Source organism: Corvus kubaryi, unplaced genomic scaffold (genome assembly GCF_017639235.1).
Source record: "Corvus kubaryi isolate FWS band 111438036 unplaced genomic scaffold, C.kubaryi_AGA036_p1.0 37284, whole genome shotgun sequence".
In the NCBI taxonomy this organism is placed as follows: domain Eukaryota; kingdom Metazoa; phylum Chordata; class Aves; order Passeriformes; family Corvidae; genus Corvus; species Corvus kubaryi.
The window spans coordinates 5272006-5290674 of record NW_024581088.1 but is presented as its reverse complement, the minus strand read 5'-3'; the positions used below and the strand labels follow the sequence as shown (position 1 = coordinate 5290674).

At 45.8% G+C, this 18669-nt stretch overlaps 1 protein-coding gene across 4 annotated transcripts in view; it reads left to right on the top strand.

Annotated features, from left to right (window-relative positions):
* The window catches only part of AP2B1 (adaptor related protein complex 2 subunit beta 1), a 77819-nt gene that overhangs the window by 20496 nt on the left and 38654 nt on the right, over nt 1-18669 (top strand). For all 4 annotated transcript variants that reach the window (XM_042026030.1, XM_042026027.1, XM_042026028.1 and 1 more), the window contains exons 6-13: nt 1527-1717; nt 3717-3938; nt 4945-5065; nt 7178-7273; nt 11810-11925; nt 13010-13175; nt 14149-14247; nt 17031-17290. In XM_042026030.1, coding sequence (XP_041881964.1) covers nt 1527-1717; nt 3717-3938; nt 4945-5065; nt 7178-7273; nt 11810-11925; nt 13010-13175; nt 14149-14247; nt 17031-17290 — 1271 coding nt within the window. The remainder of the gene's footprint in view (nt 1-1526; nt 1718-3716; nt 3939-4944; nt 5066-7177; nt 7274-11809; nt 11926-13009; nt 13176-14148; nt 14248-17030; nt 17291-18669) is intronic.

Below are 18669 nucleotides of genomic sequence, written 5' to 3'. Positions count from 1 at the left end.
ACTTTTCAGTTGCTTTTGTGATTTTTCTTCGCTTGTAAACTTCCAAAATACAATGATATTAAGTTATTACTTCGTTTTTATGCTGTGTCACATTAACCATTCAGGAATTAGGCAAATTAAATAATGAGGAGAATAAGCAGCCTATCTTAATAAGTTCCTCATTAAAACAGTACAAGAAGAAGACAGCAGCAGCACTGATTGCTAATGATTTTGGTAACAGAAGGCTCATTGAACTAATGAAATTCATAAAATCTTGGATCAAAATCCTATCTCTGACCTCTAGGTGTGAAATGCAAAACAATCAACATTACTGTGCCTGTGCAATGACTTTGGAATATATTGGTTTAATGACAAGCAGGAATGGGAACAAGGCAGGGAAAGTTCTGGTCGTGCTGTTCTTGTTTTCATTGTACTGCATCAAAAGCATCTTTAGTCATCCAAACAATCAGATGATTTTAGATAAGAAGTTTTTTTGCCTTAATCTCATAGAAAATAACACTATAAATCTTAATTTGAGCAGGTATTTACTGGGAGTTAGGCTGGGCGTGATATATATTGTAAAATGTCCTGAAAATGCCTCTTCTTAGGGGATTTCAGTTTTGTGTGTCAAACTCAGCTTTAAATCCCTTTTCCTGTCAGTTAAACAAATAAGACTTTAGTCTCATCTGCAGATTTTCTATTTCTGTCTCTGTGTTCTGCAACTCTTCTATTTAAAAAAAAAATCTTCCCATGGAATCTGTTGGAATAACTGTTGAATTTGAGTGTGGAGCTAAGAATTAGAAATTTGTGCTGCACTCCCACTCCTCATTTGTGTCAAGCTAGACCCTGGACCTCCTCTCCGTGCTTCCTTTCATTTATCCCTGGAAAAGGGAAGACCTTATCTAGTCCTAAGTGCAGCAAGAATATTTTTGGGGATGAGTTGTGCTGGAGTGCTTGCTTTACCATGGCTCCATAAAGCAAAAGCATTTTCTGGAGACTGTTTGAAATTGAAATATAGGTTATTAAAAATTTAGCAGGACTTGCCCATTTTAGGGGAATTGTTTGTTTACTCTCAAACTGCGTGACCTGCCAGTGCTGCTGCAGAGCTGCAGGCTGCCAGGCACCTGCCAGCTCATTTCTGGATCACTCTTAAGCCATGTGCTGTGGGGAAATTGGGCAAGAGGCACACATTCCTGAATAAATAGGGCAACTGGAGGTTTGGGGACCTTGACTGTGAAGTTGAGCATCCCCTGGAAGCGGGGGAGGATCTGGAGCCTGCAGGAAGGCAGGGTGGAGTTGTTCCCTGTGGATGCCATCTCCAGCTCCTTCCGCAGCAAAGTCTCTTGGGATGTCCTGGGTTCATCCCAGTGAAGCTTTGGGCTCTGCAGGTTGGTTGTGAGGTTGTGCTGCATCCCAGAAGGCTCAGATAACTGGTGGGGCAGCTGGTGGATCTCCAGTTTGCTCCCTGTGTGTACCCAACCCCGGGTCAGTCCCTGCCAAGCCCCTCATGCTGTGCTGACAGGGAACCCCTCCCTCTCTTCCCGCAGGTGGTAGCGAACGCCGTGGCCGCTCTGTCAGAGATCAGCGAGTCCCACCCCAACAGCAACCTGCTGGATCTGAACCCTCAGAACATCAACAAGCTGCTGACAGCCTTAAATGAGTGCACAGAGTGGGGGCAGATCTTCATCCTGGACTGTCTGTCCAACTACAACCCCAAGGATGACCGGGAAGCTCAGAGGTGCGGTGGGTGTTTGGTGACACTTGGGGGCTGCTGGGGGTGTTCCAGCTCTGAAAAGACTTGTGCTGCCACAGTACCCTGTTATCTCAAATAAGACTTGATAAACTAGATTTAAAAACAAAGCTACTTTTGGTAGTTTGGGCTGATGCTGGAAACCTGCCTCATCCCTCTGCAGAACCATTTTCTCTGTTTATCTTTTTTAAACTTTTTTTTAAAATTTATTTTAAAGGCTGGTTCTTGTGGGAACTGGCACTAGTAAGAAGGGATCAGCCCAAGACCAAACCTGTTAACAGTGGAAGCACTGTTTGGAGAATTTTCTAGTTTAAAGCAGCGCTTTCATATCTGGTTTTGCTGCTGTAGGAGAAGCCTTTATAGGTTTGTGGGTTTCCAAAGTACTACAGGTCTGAGACTGGAATATTTTCCAACTGAAAATTAGTCTGTGATATGATAGAACTGAAAGTAAAGGTAAGAAGTTATTTTTCTTATTGCTCCGAATTTACCTTTGTGCTTTTACCTTTAACTGCAATGACTAAACCTAAATAGAAAGAGTTTAGGGTTTGGGTAGTGGGCTGTTAGTTTGTGCACTTCAAGCCTCTTCCTCATCTGTCTCCAGAATCACAAAAAGCCAGATTGTGTTCCCAAGAAAACAAGGATTCAACCAGAAAAGCAACTTGGAACAGGGAGACTCTCAGATGATGTATTTAATGTAGCTGATGTGGGGATGGAGGGAGAGGAAGGGCCACAAGCCCACGTGCAAAATCCTGGCCAGGCCATTTGGAATTCGATGGGTTTCTTCACTGACTCTTTTTCTTCCTGAGGCACAAAATTCACTGTTTCTAAGAAACCTGCCAGTAGTGGTGCTGGGTTTTTTTTCTCCCCTTGTGTTCTGTTTCTGTGCCAGAAGCAGCTCTTAATGAGTGCTAGAAACCTACAGAGATCTCCAGGGTGTGAGGCCGATGTTATCTCTGCTCTGTCAGAGGGACCACTGCTCTGAACAACTGTGAACATGTCCCAGTTCCTCAGGTGCAATTCCTCTGAAGTGTGGGGCATCAAATTGCATGGGCAGGAACTCCTTTTGCTCCTTTGTGTGCAGTTTATCTCCTGATCCTGGAGTCTGCCTGATTTCAGACAGCACTGGGAAAGCCACCCTCCTTTCCAGCAAGGCTGGTGTCACTCCCCTGTGCGTGGGGAAACTGAGGCACAGAGAGAGGAAGCAGCTGGGACATGCAGGTGACCTTGGGCAGAGGCAGCTGGAGGTGCTCCAGCTCTGACTTGGACTCTTCTGCTCTTCACTGAGCTGTGCTGCTTCCCTTCCAGCATGGCTGAGAGCAAATCTTCCAGGGAGAGAAACTTCAGGAGGCGCAGATGGGAATAAGATGGTTCTGGGTTAGCAATCTGCAGGAGGGAGTGGGAAGAAACTTGACAGATGCTGTAAGAAAGACCATATGAACCCAAACTTCCTTTCTTTTTGGGCTGGGCTGTTTAGGATGCTGTTTGATTACAGGATCCATTATGGCAAGTGGTGAAGCTGAGATTTGGGAGATATTTAGGTCACTCCTTCCTTGTGTATTCAGAGAAAGGGAAATCTTTTTTTGTTGAAGTGACAGCAAGCCCCCAAGCAAGCCAGAAGCATGTATCACCTCTGAATGGTTATATGGAGGCTAAAGTGTTTTTCCAGGAGCTGTTTTTGTTAAAGTTCTGTTTGTAAGTGACAGACAAGATCACACAAACAGAAAATACCACCAGGAAAAAGCAGGAAGTGTGGAATTGTTCCTGAGCTGACTGTGGCAGGAGAGAAACTTGAAGCTGTGAGAGAAGTCCCTGTTCGCTTCCTGCTGCGTTCAGGAAAACAGGACTTTGCCCATTCATTGTGAACAAAACCAAATCAAAGTAGTGTCTGAGAAGCTGCCTTCAGCCATGTGCAATCTCCTAAATTTAGATCTGAAATCTTTGACATCCTGAAATCCATTTGAACCCTTCCTTGTGCCTCTGCCCCCAGCATCTGTGAGCGGGTGACCCCCCGGCTGTCTCACGCCAACTCGGCAGTGGTGCTGTCAGCAGTGAAGGTCCTGATGAAGTTCCTGGAGCTCCTTCCCAAGGACTCTGACTATTACAACATGCTGCTGAAGAAACTTGCCCCTCCTCTGGTGACCCTGCTGTCTGGAGAGCCTGAAGTTCAGTATGTTGCCCTGAGGAACATCAACTTGATTGTGCAGAAAAGGTAAAGGCTCAGGGGGTGTTATTCCTGCCTTGTCAAAGGCCATCTGGTTATCTCAGACCTCCAGATATTGCCACATGCACAGAATTTCTTTTAATCCAGGCTCAGATCCCTTGAGAGACAGATTAAACAGTCTCATGACTCTGGTAGCCTGAATTGATTTCCTTTACAGCATACTTGTGCTGCCAGTTTCATGCAGTATTTCTTTACCTGCCTCTCTTCACCTTCTCTTTATGAGTGGTCAGAATTGCCCTCTATAAATCAAAACGGCAAATAGGAACAGTTCACAGTGACCTGCAGGATCCCACTGTGCCTGTGTTACTCTGTTCAGCACAGAGCCACCAGGCTGCTGACATCCTGGTGTACAGTGGGTTGGGTTTTTTCCCACCAGTTTGCTCCCGTGTTTGTGTTTTATTGCTGCTGTTCCTTGCTGGAAAGGTGAGATAGCTTGGATAGCACATTGTGATTATATTCAGGGCAGAGGTACTGTGCACTGGCATCTTGCAAGTGAAAGTGGAAATGAATTTGGAGGTTTTGCATTGAGATAAGGATGTTATTCTTTCACTGAAAATGTTGTTTGCTGCCTGTCGTGGTTGGTTCAGCAGTTCAAACAGAGGAAGCAGAGATGTGGCCCTAGAAAGACTTGAATTATGCATTTTTGTATCTAAACAGTGTTTTTATCCAAATGTCTTTCTCCAAATTGGTGTTTGCACATCCTAGGCATAAAATCAGAGTCAGAGAATGGTTTGGGTTGAAAGGGACCTTAAAGATCATCCAGTTCCAACCTCCTCTGCAGCTTTCACCTTTCAGGTTACTCCGAGCCCTGTCCAGCCCGATCTTAAACACTTCCAGGGATGGGGAGTCCATGACCTCCCTGGTCAACCAGGACAAAATGACACCATTGTGTTTCTCAGTGACTATTTGGGTAGATTTCTAAAGAAAAGATGCCTTTTGTTACAATAGTTTGGGGTTTTTACCACTCTTGAGTGACACATTATGTTCCCTGCAGGCCTGAAATCCTGAAGCAGGAGATCAAAGTGTTCTTTGTGAAGTACAACGACCCCATCTATGTCAAACTGGAGAAACTGGACATCATGATACGCCTGGCTTCCCAAGCAAACATTGCTCAGGTCAGCTGAGGCACTTCTGCCGTGCTCTGGGAGGGGAAAACCCTCTCCTGGTCCTTGTGTGAAGGTGTTTGCAGCTACTGCTGGAGTTATCCTGGCTTTTAGGCATCACTGTGCCTGGTAGAGTGCTCTGTGCAGTTGTTTAATGGGAGGTGTTGGAGTTTCCCCCATGATTTAAATGTTAATAGCATGGCATGGCTTGCATCGTGACCGTGAGGTGGATCTTGTTTCACTGATGACAATTCCAGGAGGAGAACTCATGGCTCCTGTCAAATGAGTCACTGCCAGTGCTGAGGTTGGAATGAGAGGCTTGTTTCAAGTGAGAGGGGTGTGCCTGTAAGGGAGGCATTCAGAAAGGCCAAACATTATTGAGGTGTGAATTTCAAGTTAGTAAAATTGTTAAACGCTTGCACAGGCGCTCTCCAGAGCTAAAAAAATCCTGCTTTTGCTTAACTCGCTTCCAGAGTGGAAATAGCACAAAGCTGAAGCTAAACTGAATTGAGATTTGCTTTACAGTGTACATTCTGCTTGTGTTTGATGTTGGTTTAATGCAGATCCCCTCCTTGGAGGAGGTGTTCTCGAGTGCATCCCTGGCCATGAGGCCTAACACTAATGCAGAATGATGAATGCCTCTGGTTAGTGCTATTATTGTCCTATCCTAATTGTCACAGAGCAATTTCATTTAATGTGACATTTTGAAGCAGCTCCTTCAGCTCTCTCCTGTTGTTTTTTGGAACTGAGCAAGGTAATTCATGCCCTTTTTGTGCCGGGAGCATGGAAAATATTTTAAAAATCAGTTTCTATGAGAACATATTCAGAATTTTCTCTTTACTCTTGGTAGGCTCCACACTAATTTGAATTTATAATGTTCCAATAATATGGGCTGTTTACCTAAAAGGCAGTGGTGTCTGGAGGGCAGTCTGAGATCTGCAGACTAATGAATGAATGAATCTCTCCTGGCTCTGAGAAGGCTTTCATAAAACAACACAAGCTTTATCAGGAATGTGTCCTGGAATGAGACCTGAGAGCAGCTTCCACCCACGTCCTCCTGTGCTGCTTGTGGAGATTCTCCATCTCCCTGCCCAAGGCACCAGGGTGGTTCTAGCCCAGGCCTTGGGCAGTGTTTGGGAAGCATCAGCTGCTAAAGGCAGGTGCTCCGAGTGCTGTGCAACATAGATCATCCAAGGAAATAATAAAACTTCCAAACACACGTGTCCTGTCTCCTCCTTGCAGATTTATCTGTCTGCAGTCTGGCCCTTCATGGTCTCTTTATCTTGTCATTCTTCTGAGCAATTTGCTTGGATGAGAGATTTTTCAAAGGACTGTCTGGCTTTGTGCTGCTCCCCTCTCCCTCACCATCTATTTGTGACATCACGATTAAATCACTGATGTCATGTTTGGCATGAGAAACTGAAATAAATTGAGCTTTTGAGGGAATATAAATTACATATGGTCTTTTCTGGAAATAACTGTTTGTAAGCTAAGTGATTTAAGACAAAGCTTTTCAGTTAAAGGTCTGTGAGATCCCAGCAGGTCCTGGGTTTAGCCCTTCATCGGTTTCCATTAGCAAAAACACCGAGACAAAATAATAAATCTTGTTTTTTAAGAGGGGAAGTATCTTCACTCTGTTATTAATCTGTGTATAGATGTTCCAGAGTGTCCTCAGATCTCCTCTGCATCTTCCATTTGGATTCACTGGGGATCCAAACGTTCATCTCAGCACAGAAAAGGAGAGATCAAAAACGCTTCTTGCCGAGAGCTTTGCACGCAGCAAATGCATTTTCAGTGTAGGAAGGAACAGAAAACTTTAAGTTTGGCAGGACTGATTTTTCCCCAGCTCTTAATCAGAGGAATTGTAAATAATCAAGACCAGACCACTTTTTGACTTTGTGCAGCCTACACCAAGTGTAACCCACACCACTTTGGGTTACACACCAAGTGTAACCAAACCAGTGGGTTTCGGACGGTGAGCTGATGGCAGAGTTTGGCTGGATGTGTGTGGTAGCTGTGAAAGAACATCCTGCTCATCTTCTGGTGTCTGAGCAGCATCATCTGTGAGGGTGGGCTGTTCTCTGAGTGTCCCCAGGGTCTGACATTGGTGTGCTGTCCCCACAGGTGCTGGCAGAGCTCAAGGAATACGCCACCGAGGTGGACGTCGACTTTGTGCGCAAGGCCGTGCGAGCCATCGGCCGCTGTGCCATCAAGGTGGAGGCAAGTATCTCATCCTGGAGGTTCTCTGGGGTTCTCTGTATTCAGAAACAATGATGGGCTTTGCCACCTCATTTCCATGTTGCTGGAACTTCAGTGTTGGCCATCGAGTGGCCTGGATGCATCCTGGTTATGGGCAGAGCACTACTGAACAGGGTGTGAGCCGTGAGGACATCACGGGAGGATGGCGTGCTCCTCTCACCCTGCAGCAGAGCAAGGCAGATAATTCATCCTTGATGGAATATTTTACTGCACTGGCCTTAGTGGAACGATGACCACTTATCCATCCAACTCCTTTAATAGCTGTGGCCTGACCTTTTGAAGGGGAAAGAAGAAGAGATTGTACAGAGAAACTCAGTGTTACGAAACATTTTGTGTCATCCCTCCCCTCCATTTCAGCAGAACAGAACACACAGGCAGAGAATTGCAGAGATTTGGGGCACTTAAATGCAATTTATACAAACAGAGTGACTCTACTTACGTAAATCCACACAACTTGTGGCTTCATTTGGAGTGTGCTCCCTTTTGCCTCAATGCTTATGCAGACAAGTTCCCAGGAACATCTGCAGTTACCCAAAACAAGTCTGAAATGTCCTCTGCTGGTGGAACGTTCACCTAAGTGCTCATAATAGAATATTGTTTTTTTAGTGATATCTCTGTTAGTTTCGCTGTAAGTGAATCTGAAATGCCTGTCAGGAGCTCAGAAATCCTGTGAAGAGAGGGAAGATTTATGCTGTGGTGTTGGTACTTTGCAGTAAACTGATGACTGAGTGCAAAATGTCACATAAAGTGCTCTAATTTCAGCTGAGCTCATTTAGCTTTTGCTCAAGTGTGTTCCCATGAGCATTGCCTGACAGCAGATTTAAATAATAACCTAATCATGCCTGGCTTAGTGTGGTGTCAGTGCACAGGATTCTCTTGTTTCAGCTAAACTACTGGAAAGCCTGTGCACAGAGGACACCAACTTCTGTCCTCTGGAGAGAATCAGCTGCCCTTTTGTGCAGCTCTCTCTCCCTTCCTTCAGCTCTCAAAGGTTTGTCACTGCCAGGGGCTTTCTTTGAAGTGTGGCCCCACAGAACAGGGGTTGCTGCTTCTGTTTCATGTCTGCAGCTCAAACTACCAGAGCACTCCTTCCCTGCTGCATCCAGGCAGGAGCCTGTCTGCATGGAGCCACAACAGTGACAGTAGGAAACCCCCCTGAGCGTGGAAAAGGGCTACAGAGAAGTTTAAAAGGAGCTGGTGACAGCCCTTTTTGTAGCAGTGCTGTGCTGGGGGGGTGGGAATTTGTTTTAGGTCTCAGCGGGGACTTTGTCTCTAGGATTTGGCCATGTGTCTGTCCTAGTTCCACATGGAATGGAGGGTGGTGTATTCCTGCAGCATCAAGGTGTTTTAGAAGTTTTTACTCTTTCCTGCCCTCATCACCCACACTTTTCCCCATCCCCAATACCACAACAATCATATTTGATAAGCAAAGGACTAACAGTAATGCCCCAGTGACCCTCTAAGTGTAATTGTGCCTCTCCATAAGTAATTTTATTCTTGGTTTTTAGCACTGCTCCATTGAAGATGCTGCTGCTAAGGGTGAGGTCTGTTTCCTGCTCTGACAAGAAGCAGATTTAAAGAGGGAAAATACAGAACAACTGATTGCAGTGTCCCCATCCCTAGGTTAATCCCTGTCCCCAGTGCATCTGTGTTTACTAGAGGCTGTTTGCACTGTGAGTTATGACTAATGAAAGAGCATCCTCACAGCCAGCACTGTCCACATTCCCAAGGCTCAGAAATCTCCTTTTTGACGCAGGACACAGCCAGTGGGAGCTGTTGATGAATGAGGATTCACAGCGCACCTCAGCCCTGCCTTCAAGGATCCTATCTTTTGTCTAATTGTCACTCCTACGGGAGTGAGACAGGAAATGAATTTGTCTGCTGAGAGGTGCACCACAGAGCAAACGTGTTACCTTTGCTCATTGTGCTGGTTTGGGATATGGAACCAGTCCCCACACTGAAGTAGCAAGATGTTGCCCAGGCTTGAGCAGTCACATTGTTTTGGGGGATGTCAGAACATCATGATTTTGCAGGGCAGGGCTGGGTTATTGATAGCTGAGCTCAGAGTTGGCTTGGGTTTATCTACAGCAAACTCTGGTGTAGCTACACTTGCCTGCCTTGTGAATTGGTTTGCCCCAGTGACAGCATTACAGGAAACCATCATGCCATGCTTTGATTGTAAGGAAAACAGGCACCACTCCTGTGGGAAAAGGAAATGAAGTGGATGCAGTAAGAATAGAGATTCCTCTGGAGCAAAGGAGAAGCAGAAGGAGCCATCTTAAGGGGATATTTGTCTCGTTTCCAAGAGACTCTGGCAGCAGCCTGGTTCTTAGAAATCATTGAGGCTTATGGCTGAGCATGATATGTGCTACTTTAGTAATCTTGTGGGCTTTCATTTGGTTTCTGCAGACAAACAAAGCAATTTTGACTTTGGTTGGTTGTCCTTCCTCACTCCAACTTGAAAGCTGTTCGAGTTGGGGCAGTCTTTCATCAGTTTGCAGAGCTCTGCTGTCCCCAAGGATGTCCACCTTCAAAAAGCAGTGTGTTTACAAGGGATGGGGTGAGCTGAGATCTGTTTTGTTAGAGGGACTGCTCTTCTGGGCATGCGCCTACCACTGCTCACTTTCCAAGGGACTCTTCGGCTAAAAATCATTGCTGTGTGTTTCAGAGTGGATGCTGTGCTTTTCCTGGAAAAAAGTCATGCTAATCATGCTTCACAGTGTCTAAAGAAAAAAACCCTAAACATTAATTTGCTTTTCCTTGAATTGTGCAGCTCTTAAAGCTCTGTTAGTTGTAGGCTCTGACAGGGCTGTACTGCTTGTTGCCAGCAGTGACTGGTGCTGTAGGTTCTGCAGAATGACCTTGGGACAGATTTACCCCCATCAGGTCACTCATTAAAATACCAGATGAAAGTTATTGAGATGAAGAGGTGAAATTTCAAGCTCTGAATCATCTCTCTTGCAAGAACTTTGAGCAGGGCTCCCACTGTGACCAAAGTCAAACTGTGTGGAGCCAGGTCTGTGGTCAGTCCCCATGAAGTGGAAGTGTCTTCCAGGTCACAGACTTCAAATCCCTTCTGGAGCAGAAGGGATCAGAGCAGGACACGGTCAGGTTGCCATTCACTGCCCCTGTAGTGCCATAGTACCCATAAAGCTAAGGAGGGAGAGGTGTCATAAAAGAATATTACACCAATCACACACTTTTATGTGATGCCTCTCTTCACTCTGACACCAGTTGTATTGGATTTTTGTTCTGTTTGGTGTGAATTTCAGGGGACAGTCTTATGACTTACTGCCACTTTGCAGACAGAGCAAGTGCTGGTTTGTGGTGTCTCCTCCCTTGGCTGATCCCCATGTCAGTGCTGTGCTGACAGGCCCTGTGTGAGATACCCACAAGGGCAGGAAATTACCAGAAGGTTTTAGTCTCTGACCCAAATTCTTGAGGCTTGTCCTTGAGATTTTTGCCCATTCTCAAAGAACTGATTCCTGTGACTAAAATGCCATTTCACTCCTCCTCCTCCTGCCCAGCCTTTAAGTGCTCTGTAAGTCGAGGGAGCTGTTAATTCACTGGAATTGAAAAATCCACCTACATTGCTGTTGTTTGTGCCCTACAGTGTTTGTCTGCAGCCCGAATCCTTTATGAGTGTTCCGAAGGCGACTGCCTTGGCAGTGTCGGGAGCAGTCTGCTTCTCACATTAATCACCAGCTGTGTAATGAGGCTTCATGTGTGCTCTGCTAATAACCAAATCACTGCCCTTATTTGAGCCTCTCTGGTGCTGAAGTTGGTTGCTCCTGTGATGTCCTGTGTCGCTGTGCTGTTTGGGAATAGACCTCCCTGAATTACCTGCATCTAATGCCACTTCTGGTTCCTGGAGCATGACAGTGTCCAGTCCTTGTTATCTTGCAGTGCCTGTGAATTGTGAACTAATTCATGTGAAAGCTGCATTAGGAGCAGCTGAATTGCTATTTCTAGCTGTATATCCACATGTTGTTAATGACCTCACCCCAAAAATACTGAACCTGTTGCTGCTGGGAGCTGCTTTTTGCTGCTGGTTTTGACAACACTGTTCTCTCCTGCCTTCTGGCTTTGCTAGAAACCTTCCAGCAGTCCCTATCAAAATTCTCCCAGCTCTGATTGTCTGGGAATTGCTTCTGATTCATGGGAAGCCCCAGAGAGCTCATTTAGTGGCCTGTATCAGCCCCAGGGTGATACAAATAGCAGTGTAGGCGATGTTCTCAAGGTCTCTCGTGTGGTGACCCAGCTATCTACTGGCACAGTTGCTTCTCTTACTTTCTACAGGAGCCAGCTGGTGTCCCCAGTGTAACAAACAACCTTTTGTTAACCTGTAGTTCTTTTCTGGACAGGGTTGGTAGCTCTTGTCCTCTTGTTTTCCTCCTCTGGGCCTTTTCTCATACATGTGCCCTGTTCCTCAGTGTGTGCTGTGGGATCAGGAGCGTTTCTTCAGCTTTTTAAATTGTGTTTTTCTGCTCTCTCTAGCAATCTGCAGAGCGCTGTGTGAGCACACTGCTGGACCTCATCCAGACCAAGGTCAACTACGTGGTGCAGGAGGCCATCGTGGTCATCAGAGACATCTTCCGCAAGTACCCCAACAAGTACGTGAGAGTAGCCTCAGATTGTTTTGGAAGCACTTGTCTGCCATCATCAGAACAGAGCAGAACTCAGCCTACCAGGGCTCTGAAGTAAAGGCAGAAGCAGTGATCCCACTCCTAGTTTGGTAGGATTCAGGTGTTGGCTCTGGATGAGGTGTCAGCCTGGCTCATTATTAGTTTGAATTGAAAGGTTTTCCTTTGCCACCACTCCATACTGAAGCCTGGATCAGAAGCCAGTAAAGCTCTTGCAGAGGATGCCAGAAGGAAAATATGACAAAGTTTACAGCATCAGGCTGTTCTGGTTTTGCTAATCTCCTCTGGAAATCTATGAAGTGTAGAAGTCTCCTCACACAAGGCTGTGAAAGTTCATGGCTCCCGTGGTCCGAGATCCCAGTCAGGTTGTGCTGAACAAAACACTGCAGGCTTTTCCCACCAAGTGTTCCCTCTGGCCTGGGCAGAACTCAGCTTCTCTTGTGCTGGTTCTGCAGTAAGGTTTTGTCTTATCAGCCACAGAACTGCAGCAATGTTTTTCAACAGAGACTTCATGATCACCTAAAAAATAATATGGGATGTCTGCAGGCCTCCCTGGCAATTCCTGCTGTCAGTCTCAGAAATTCCCTGCTTGTGACAGGGATACCCACACATGGAATTAGGGGAAGCTAAATTACTGTGGGGTATTGTCTGGTTTACAGAGAAGCCTTGGAGGGAGTGTAATACCCAGTTCAGGGTTACCAGGCTGAAGCCTCCAGCGAGACTGCAGGATCTGAGTCAGACTCATGGTCTGAACTGTTGGATCAAACATTCCCATTAGCAAACAGAAAGGGAGGCAGCTTTATCTTAAACTCCACATCTGGGTGGTCTTGCTGATGAATTAAACTGCAAAGACCCTGTGAGATCTCAGTGCTCAGCTTGGGGGGAAAAAAAAAAGCCTGGGAATATCTTCTGTAGTTGAATGAAAATGCTGCTTGTTGTGTAGAAATACAAAACATGAATTCAGTGCAGGATTCTCTGCAGAATGATGTGGGCAGGAATGGAATAAAACAAGTCCAGTTCACCCCAGTAATCCACCTGGACTTTGATAAACCAGGTATGAAAGCATCATTGCCACTCTGTGTGAGAACCTGGATTCCCTGGATGAGCCAGATGCCAGAGCTGCCATGATCTGGATAGTGGGCGAATATGCTGAAAGAATTGACAATGCAGATGAGCTGCTGGAGAGTTTCCTGGAGGGTTTCCATGATGAAAGTACTCAGGTAAAGTTGCAGTGTGCATCTTATCTGTAGTGTTTCGTGCAGTGTGTTTATGGGATGGACAGTAAATGTTATTGCAGTGGTCGGACAATACCTGTCAGTGAAAGCTTCAATATTGGGCTGAAATAAAACTCTTGGGAATCTGCAGTTTTGCTTTATTGTCCGTGTCTCCAAAACTTCCCTTTTTGGAAGGACAGGACAGAACTGAAAGGTGTTCAGATGTTTCATATTTCTTGGGGAATGGCTGTACTGGGGACCAGGACTTAGAGGAATAGTGGTAGAGTGCATCACAATATGACACTGATGCCTTTTGCTGGTCTTAAAATCAAGGGTCAGACATGGTTAGAAGAGAAAAAGGGATTTTACCTTGGTATTTGTTTTAAGGATCCTTAGGTGCACACGTCCAGGTCAAATGCACTGAAATGCACCCCACAATGCCCCCCCAAAAGATCTGGTATATCATTATAGGTGTTATTAATCAGCAGATCTATCAAAGATTCCCCAATGAGAGGCTGGAATGAGCCCCCCTCTCCAAGGAACCTTCTCCTGGATGGTTCTATCTTAGTTTACAGAATGTGTTCTGGAGAGGACCTTGGGCTCTGGGGCACACTGATCCCTACCTACGAAGCTTCCAAAATGTTGAGTCTCCGAGCTGAACAAACAAGGCCAAGAATGTAGGCAAAAAGCACTGGGAATACAGAAGTTGTAAAAGGTATAACAGGGGTCTAAAAGAAAAGACAAAAAATATATGTGGCATCAACACAAACCTCAGCGTGCTGCTCAGGGACTTGTCTGCGAAAGTGTTTTGCAACAGGCAAGACTCTGAGTCTCATTATCCTCATTATGGCAAAGAATAGGGTCATGCTGTGAGGAAACTGAGGTCTTATGCTTTATATCAGTAAAAGACATGGAGATTTGGGAGATGTTGCTAAAGTATGGATGAGTTTTTAATCTCTCCTGCGCCTCTCTCTCTTAGGTGCAGCTCACCCTCCTGACTGCCATAGTGAAGCTGTTCTTGAAGAAGCCTTCTGAGACACAGGAGCTGGTCCAGCAGGTCCTCAGCCTGGCCACACAGGTAAGGCCAGGTATCCAATGACCCAGAGCCCTGCAGACTGTGCTGGCCTGCTGGGTGATGGCTCCCATCTGCCAGGCCAGTCAGCTTTGCAGTAGGTCGGATTCAAGGGTGTTCCCTTCTCTCCCAGAGAGACTCTATTTAAAAGCTGCTCTGTGCCTGTTACTATCTGGAATCTGCTTTCTCCTTCTTAGCTCTTGCTTTGTCTGAATTCCATCCCCATTCATTCACTAAATGGAAAGTTAGGGACAGTGTAGAATTATCAAGAAACCAAAATTCTTTCTCCTTGAAGGTGGCTTGCAGTTTAAACATCTGGAGCTATAACAGAGGGAAGGAGCCTGGCAAAGACTTTGTTGTGTGAACAGCAAAGTTTAAGCAGTGCTATGAGAAGGAAAGAACTGAAGTTTGGGGTTTTTCCTTTGTACTTGGATGCTGTCAACCATGGTGGCAGCTTTGCTGGAGGCTGTAGCAGTGGGTTAAGATCAGGGATTCATTATGCATGAGGTGCTGAGTTATGAGCTCAGATCACTGCAGGCAAGGCTGGGCTGGAGCTGGCAGACACAACTGCTGTGGTTCTAGAAGACAGAAGTGGAGATGTCCTGGTGGCAGGGGTGGTAAGATCTCAGCTGAGCTTCCCACACTCCTTGGCTGCAATGACTGGGGTAAAGTGCCCAAAAAAAGCAGCTCCTCTCCAGATCTGCTGTGTCAAGAGATAACAATAGTCTGCCAGCTGAATGTGATTGTTTCTGAGTAGAAAACCCGGAGTCAATCATCAGCTGGCCTTTTTGATCCTCTGCTGCAAGAAATCGTGGCTGTGGACTTACTGCACTTAAACCTTTTATTCATTCCTTTGGGGATTTGCATTGGTCAGCAGCAACAAACCCATGACCTGCTTTTCTTGCTTCAAAACCTGCTATTAGGCAGGATCTGAGCTGCTCTTCAGAGAGGAGTGGGCCAAGGGCACGCTGTGTCATTTGTCTGAGCCAACAGAAGAAAGGTACTAAGTGTTAAAACCCACTGTGCTGAGTCACAAAACATTTGATGGCACCCTCAGAATATAGCAGGCGTCTGATTTTTTTTTTCCCCTCTGTTTGTCACAAATGTTGATTCAGTCTGGCTTTTTGTATTTTATATGAATAATAAGTCAATGTGGGATAACTGGCTGTAAAACACTGAAAACCCTTAAACTTTGAGGTCTGATTTCTAGGTAGAGATGGTGTTTTTCACTTGAGTGGGAGAGTAATTACACGTGTGTTTCTTTCCCCAGCTTAGGTATCGTTGCACTTGGAATGTCTCAGGGTTTGTCTGCACAGCAGACTGCAGGTGTGGTTGTAGCAGGAGCCAGCTTCATCCAGGCAACACTGGTAAAAATAACAGTGGAGTAGCTGAGGATGGAAGAAACACAGGAATTGAGGTCTCAGACCTCTGCATTGCTCTTGTGGGGCAGTCATGGGTGGGGAGCTGAGCTAGCCAGGGGTGCTCAGAGAGAGACCCTGGAGAGGGGAGAATTGGGAGAGAAATTGGGAAAGATTTGACCCTCGTTTCAGTTTCCAGTGTGGTTTTTTTGGCTGTGGGAAGAAGAAGACAGCCTTGAATCTGTAGGTGCAAGTAGGAGAATGTGGTCTTTCATGTGTGTCCTTGCAGAAACCCTACCTGATCCTGAGTGCAGAGTCTGGGAGGGATTGTTAAGGGAAGAAGGGCATAAAGAGTCCATGATTCTACCATCAAACAAAACCAGTTCTGCAGAGACAATGTGGGAGACAACAGAGAGATTTATTTAGGTCCTTACAAGCAAAATGAGCTCAGCTCAGTCTCATTCCAAGAAGAGGTTTGAGAATGTCTTGAGGCAGATGGCAGATGCAGGTTCTAACAGGTCAGCAGCAACAATGAGAGCACAGAAGACAAAAAGAAATGCCAAGAGGAAGGCTGGTGAGGTGTACAGTATTTTGCTGGAATTTTATAGGGAAAAAAAAACCCTCAGGAACATTTATCCTGTTATTCTGCCGATGTGAGGATTAAAAATCTGAGCTCTTGTTTCCGTGAACAGTTCACTACAACATAAAACCACAGCACCTCCCTCTCCCTAGAACATTATCAGCAAACCATCCCCACTCACTTTGCTGCTCTGGGCAGAGCTGCTCAAAGAGGAGAGAAATAATTAGCACTTCATGCAGAGGCAAAAGTATCTGCAGTAAAACAAGGGTCTTATTGACAGCTGGAGAACTGATGAAGTATCCTAAGTGTGTATCATTAGCATCTCTCCATACTTCATTAGATAACTAAAAGGCAGGATAAATAAGATTTCTTTTGCTCTAAAGAATATGGCTTGTTAAGATGTGGCTCTGCAGCATCTTTTTTGTCCAGCAGTGCCCTTGGGTAAGTCGTACTTCCAGGGATCTTGGATCATTCTGCAGTATTGTGTGTCTGCTCTTAGTATGCAACAGTCATTGCCACTCATGTTCTTTTCTCCTGGATTTCTCCTAACACTTAGTGGCAGGAAAGTTTGGAAAGCAGTTGGTAGCTCTGTGGTTTGGGGGATATAAATCCTGGGCTTTTTGCTCCCTTACCAGCTGAGCAGGAAGTCAGGCATTAATACTTCTGGTTTGCGTTTTTAATTTTAAGATGTTCACCTCAACAAGCAGTTTGTAACATCATTTGGAGATTGGTGGCTGTGGCTGCTGGCTGGTTGGGGTTTTTTAATCCAGCAGAATCACTGCTGGAAGAATAAAATGATTACAGGCATTAGTTCACTTCAGCCCTGTGAGTGATGCATTGCTTTGTCTCAGGATTCTGACAACCCAGACCTGCGGGATCGTGGCTACATCTACTGGCGCCTTCTTTCCACGGATCCAGTGACTGCCAAGGAAGTGGTGCTCTCAGAAAAGCCACTGATTTCTGAGGAGACTGATCTGATTGAGCCAACCCTGCTGGATGAGCTGATCTGCCACATTGGGTCTCTGGCTTCTGTGTATCACAAACCACCCAACGCTTTCGTGGAGGGGAGCCATGGGATCCACCGCAAGCACCTGCCAATCCACCATGGGAGGTGAGCTCAGGCAGCCCTGGGGATCATGGGCAGGGTTGGTTGTTTCTTTCTAGAAAACAGTCCAAAAAAAGCAAAAATCTTCTAGAACACCCTAGTGGGATTTTATTGATAGTTTGCAGGTCATTCAAGGGGCAGTTTCATGCAGAATGTAATCCTGGGTATGGAGCTTCTGAATTCCTGGGTCACAAAGGCACAGGAAGTATCAAAGTTCCTGTGTGAGGAGAAGCTGGGATGTTTTTTGAGAAGACATTGGTTGTAAGTGCTCTTGGCATGAGTTTGAGTAGAAAAGCAGCAGCTTTGGATGACTGCTGCAAGGAGGACTAGAGTGAGAACAGGCATCTTTCAGAAGATGATTTGGTAGGAGCTTTGCTTCAGCAACAGCACAGCTTTATGAGCCTGTCTCCTGGAATGCAGTATCACTTTCCTGGAACAGGCAAGTACAGGGATCCTTCACTGCTGCAACGTGACATGGAGAAGGATTGGTGACACTCCCTTTCTCACTTGGTGCCTGTAAAGCAAGGGGAGTGCAAAAGCCATCTAAGCCCCATCAGTGTTAGGGCTTAAAAGAAAAGGGTTAGACTGGAGATGGTCTGCCTGACATTTGGGAGGTGGGGGAAATGCTTTGGCTCGTTGCCTGGTGCCTTGATGCCTCCCTGGGATCACAGTTCTGGCAGCAGGTTAGTTCTGCAAGAGCAGGCAGTGCCTTTGCCCCAGCTGGGGCCGTGTTGCTGTTGGGCCTGTTCCTGTGGCCCCTCATTCAGGTGAGCAGTTGCTATTTTCCCTAATGGTATTAATTACAAAAATGAGTGCATTTTGCAGCAAGAGGCAGAGCAGCCAGGCTTACCTCTTAATAATATTCCCAAAGTGACATTTGGAGTGCTATTTTTTGCTGTTGCACTGATAAATCAGTGTGCGATGCTGCTTCTTTGCTATTTTCTGACACCACTTCTCTGCTATTCTTAGCAGCTAAAGCTATTTCTGTGGTGGCTGGCTTTGGGAAGCAGAGTTGTTTTCTCCCTGCCTATGAAATCAAGTCTGGCTGCACTGACCCAGAATCGGCAAGCACAAATCTACCAGTTGGACAGGAAAAGCAGTGGCCACTTCCCTACCTCTCCTAATCAAAGATTTGTCTCAAAATGAGCCGGGGTAGCTTTGGCTTGCGGTTTTACCAGCTTCACTGTACACTGTTGTTCCAAGTCACTACAGAAAATAGCATTTTAGGGGATTTAGCTCAGAGAATTCAGCTTTTTGAAGGAGCAGTTTATTATCTTCTTGCGTGTACTGTGTATGTGCTTGGCTCTCGTTGCTCATGCTCAGTCTGCTGACCTTAAATATTTTCTGACTTGGGCAGAACCACTGCTTCAAAAAAACCCAGAAAA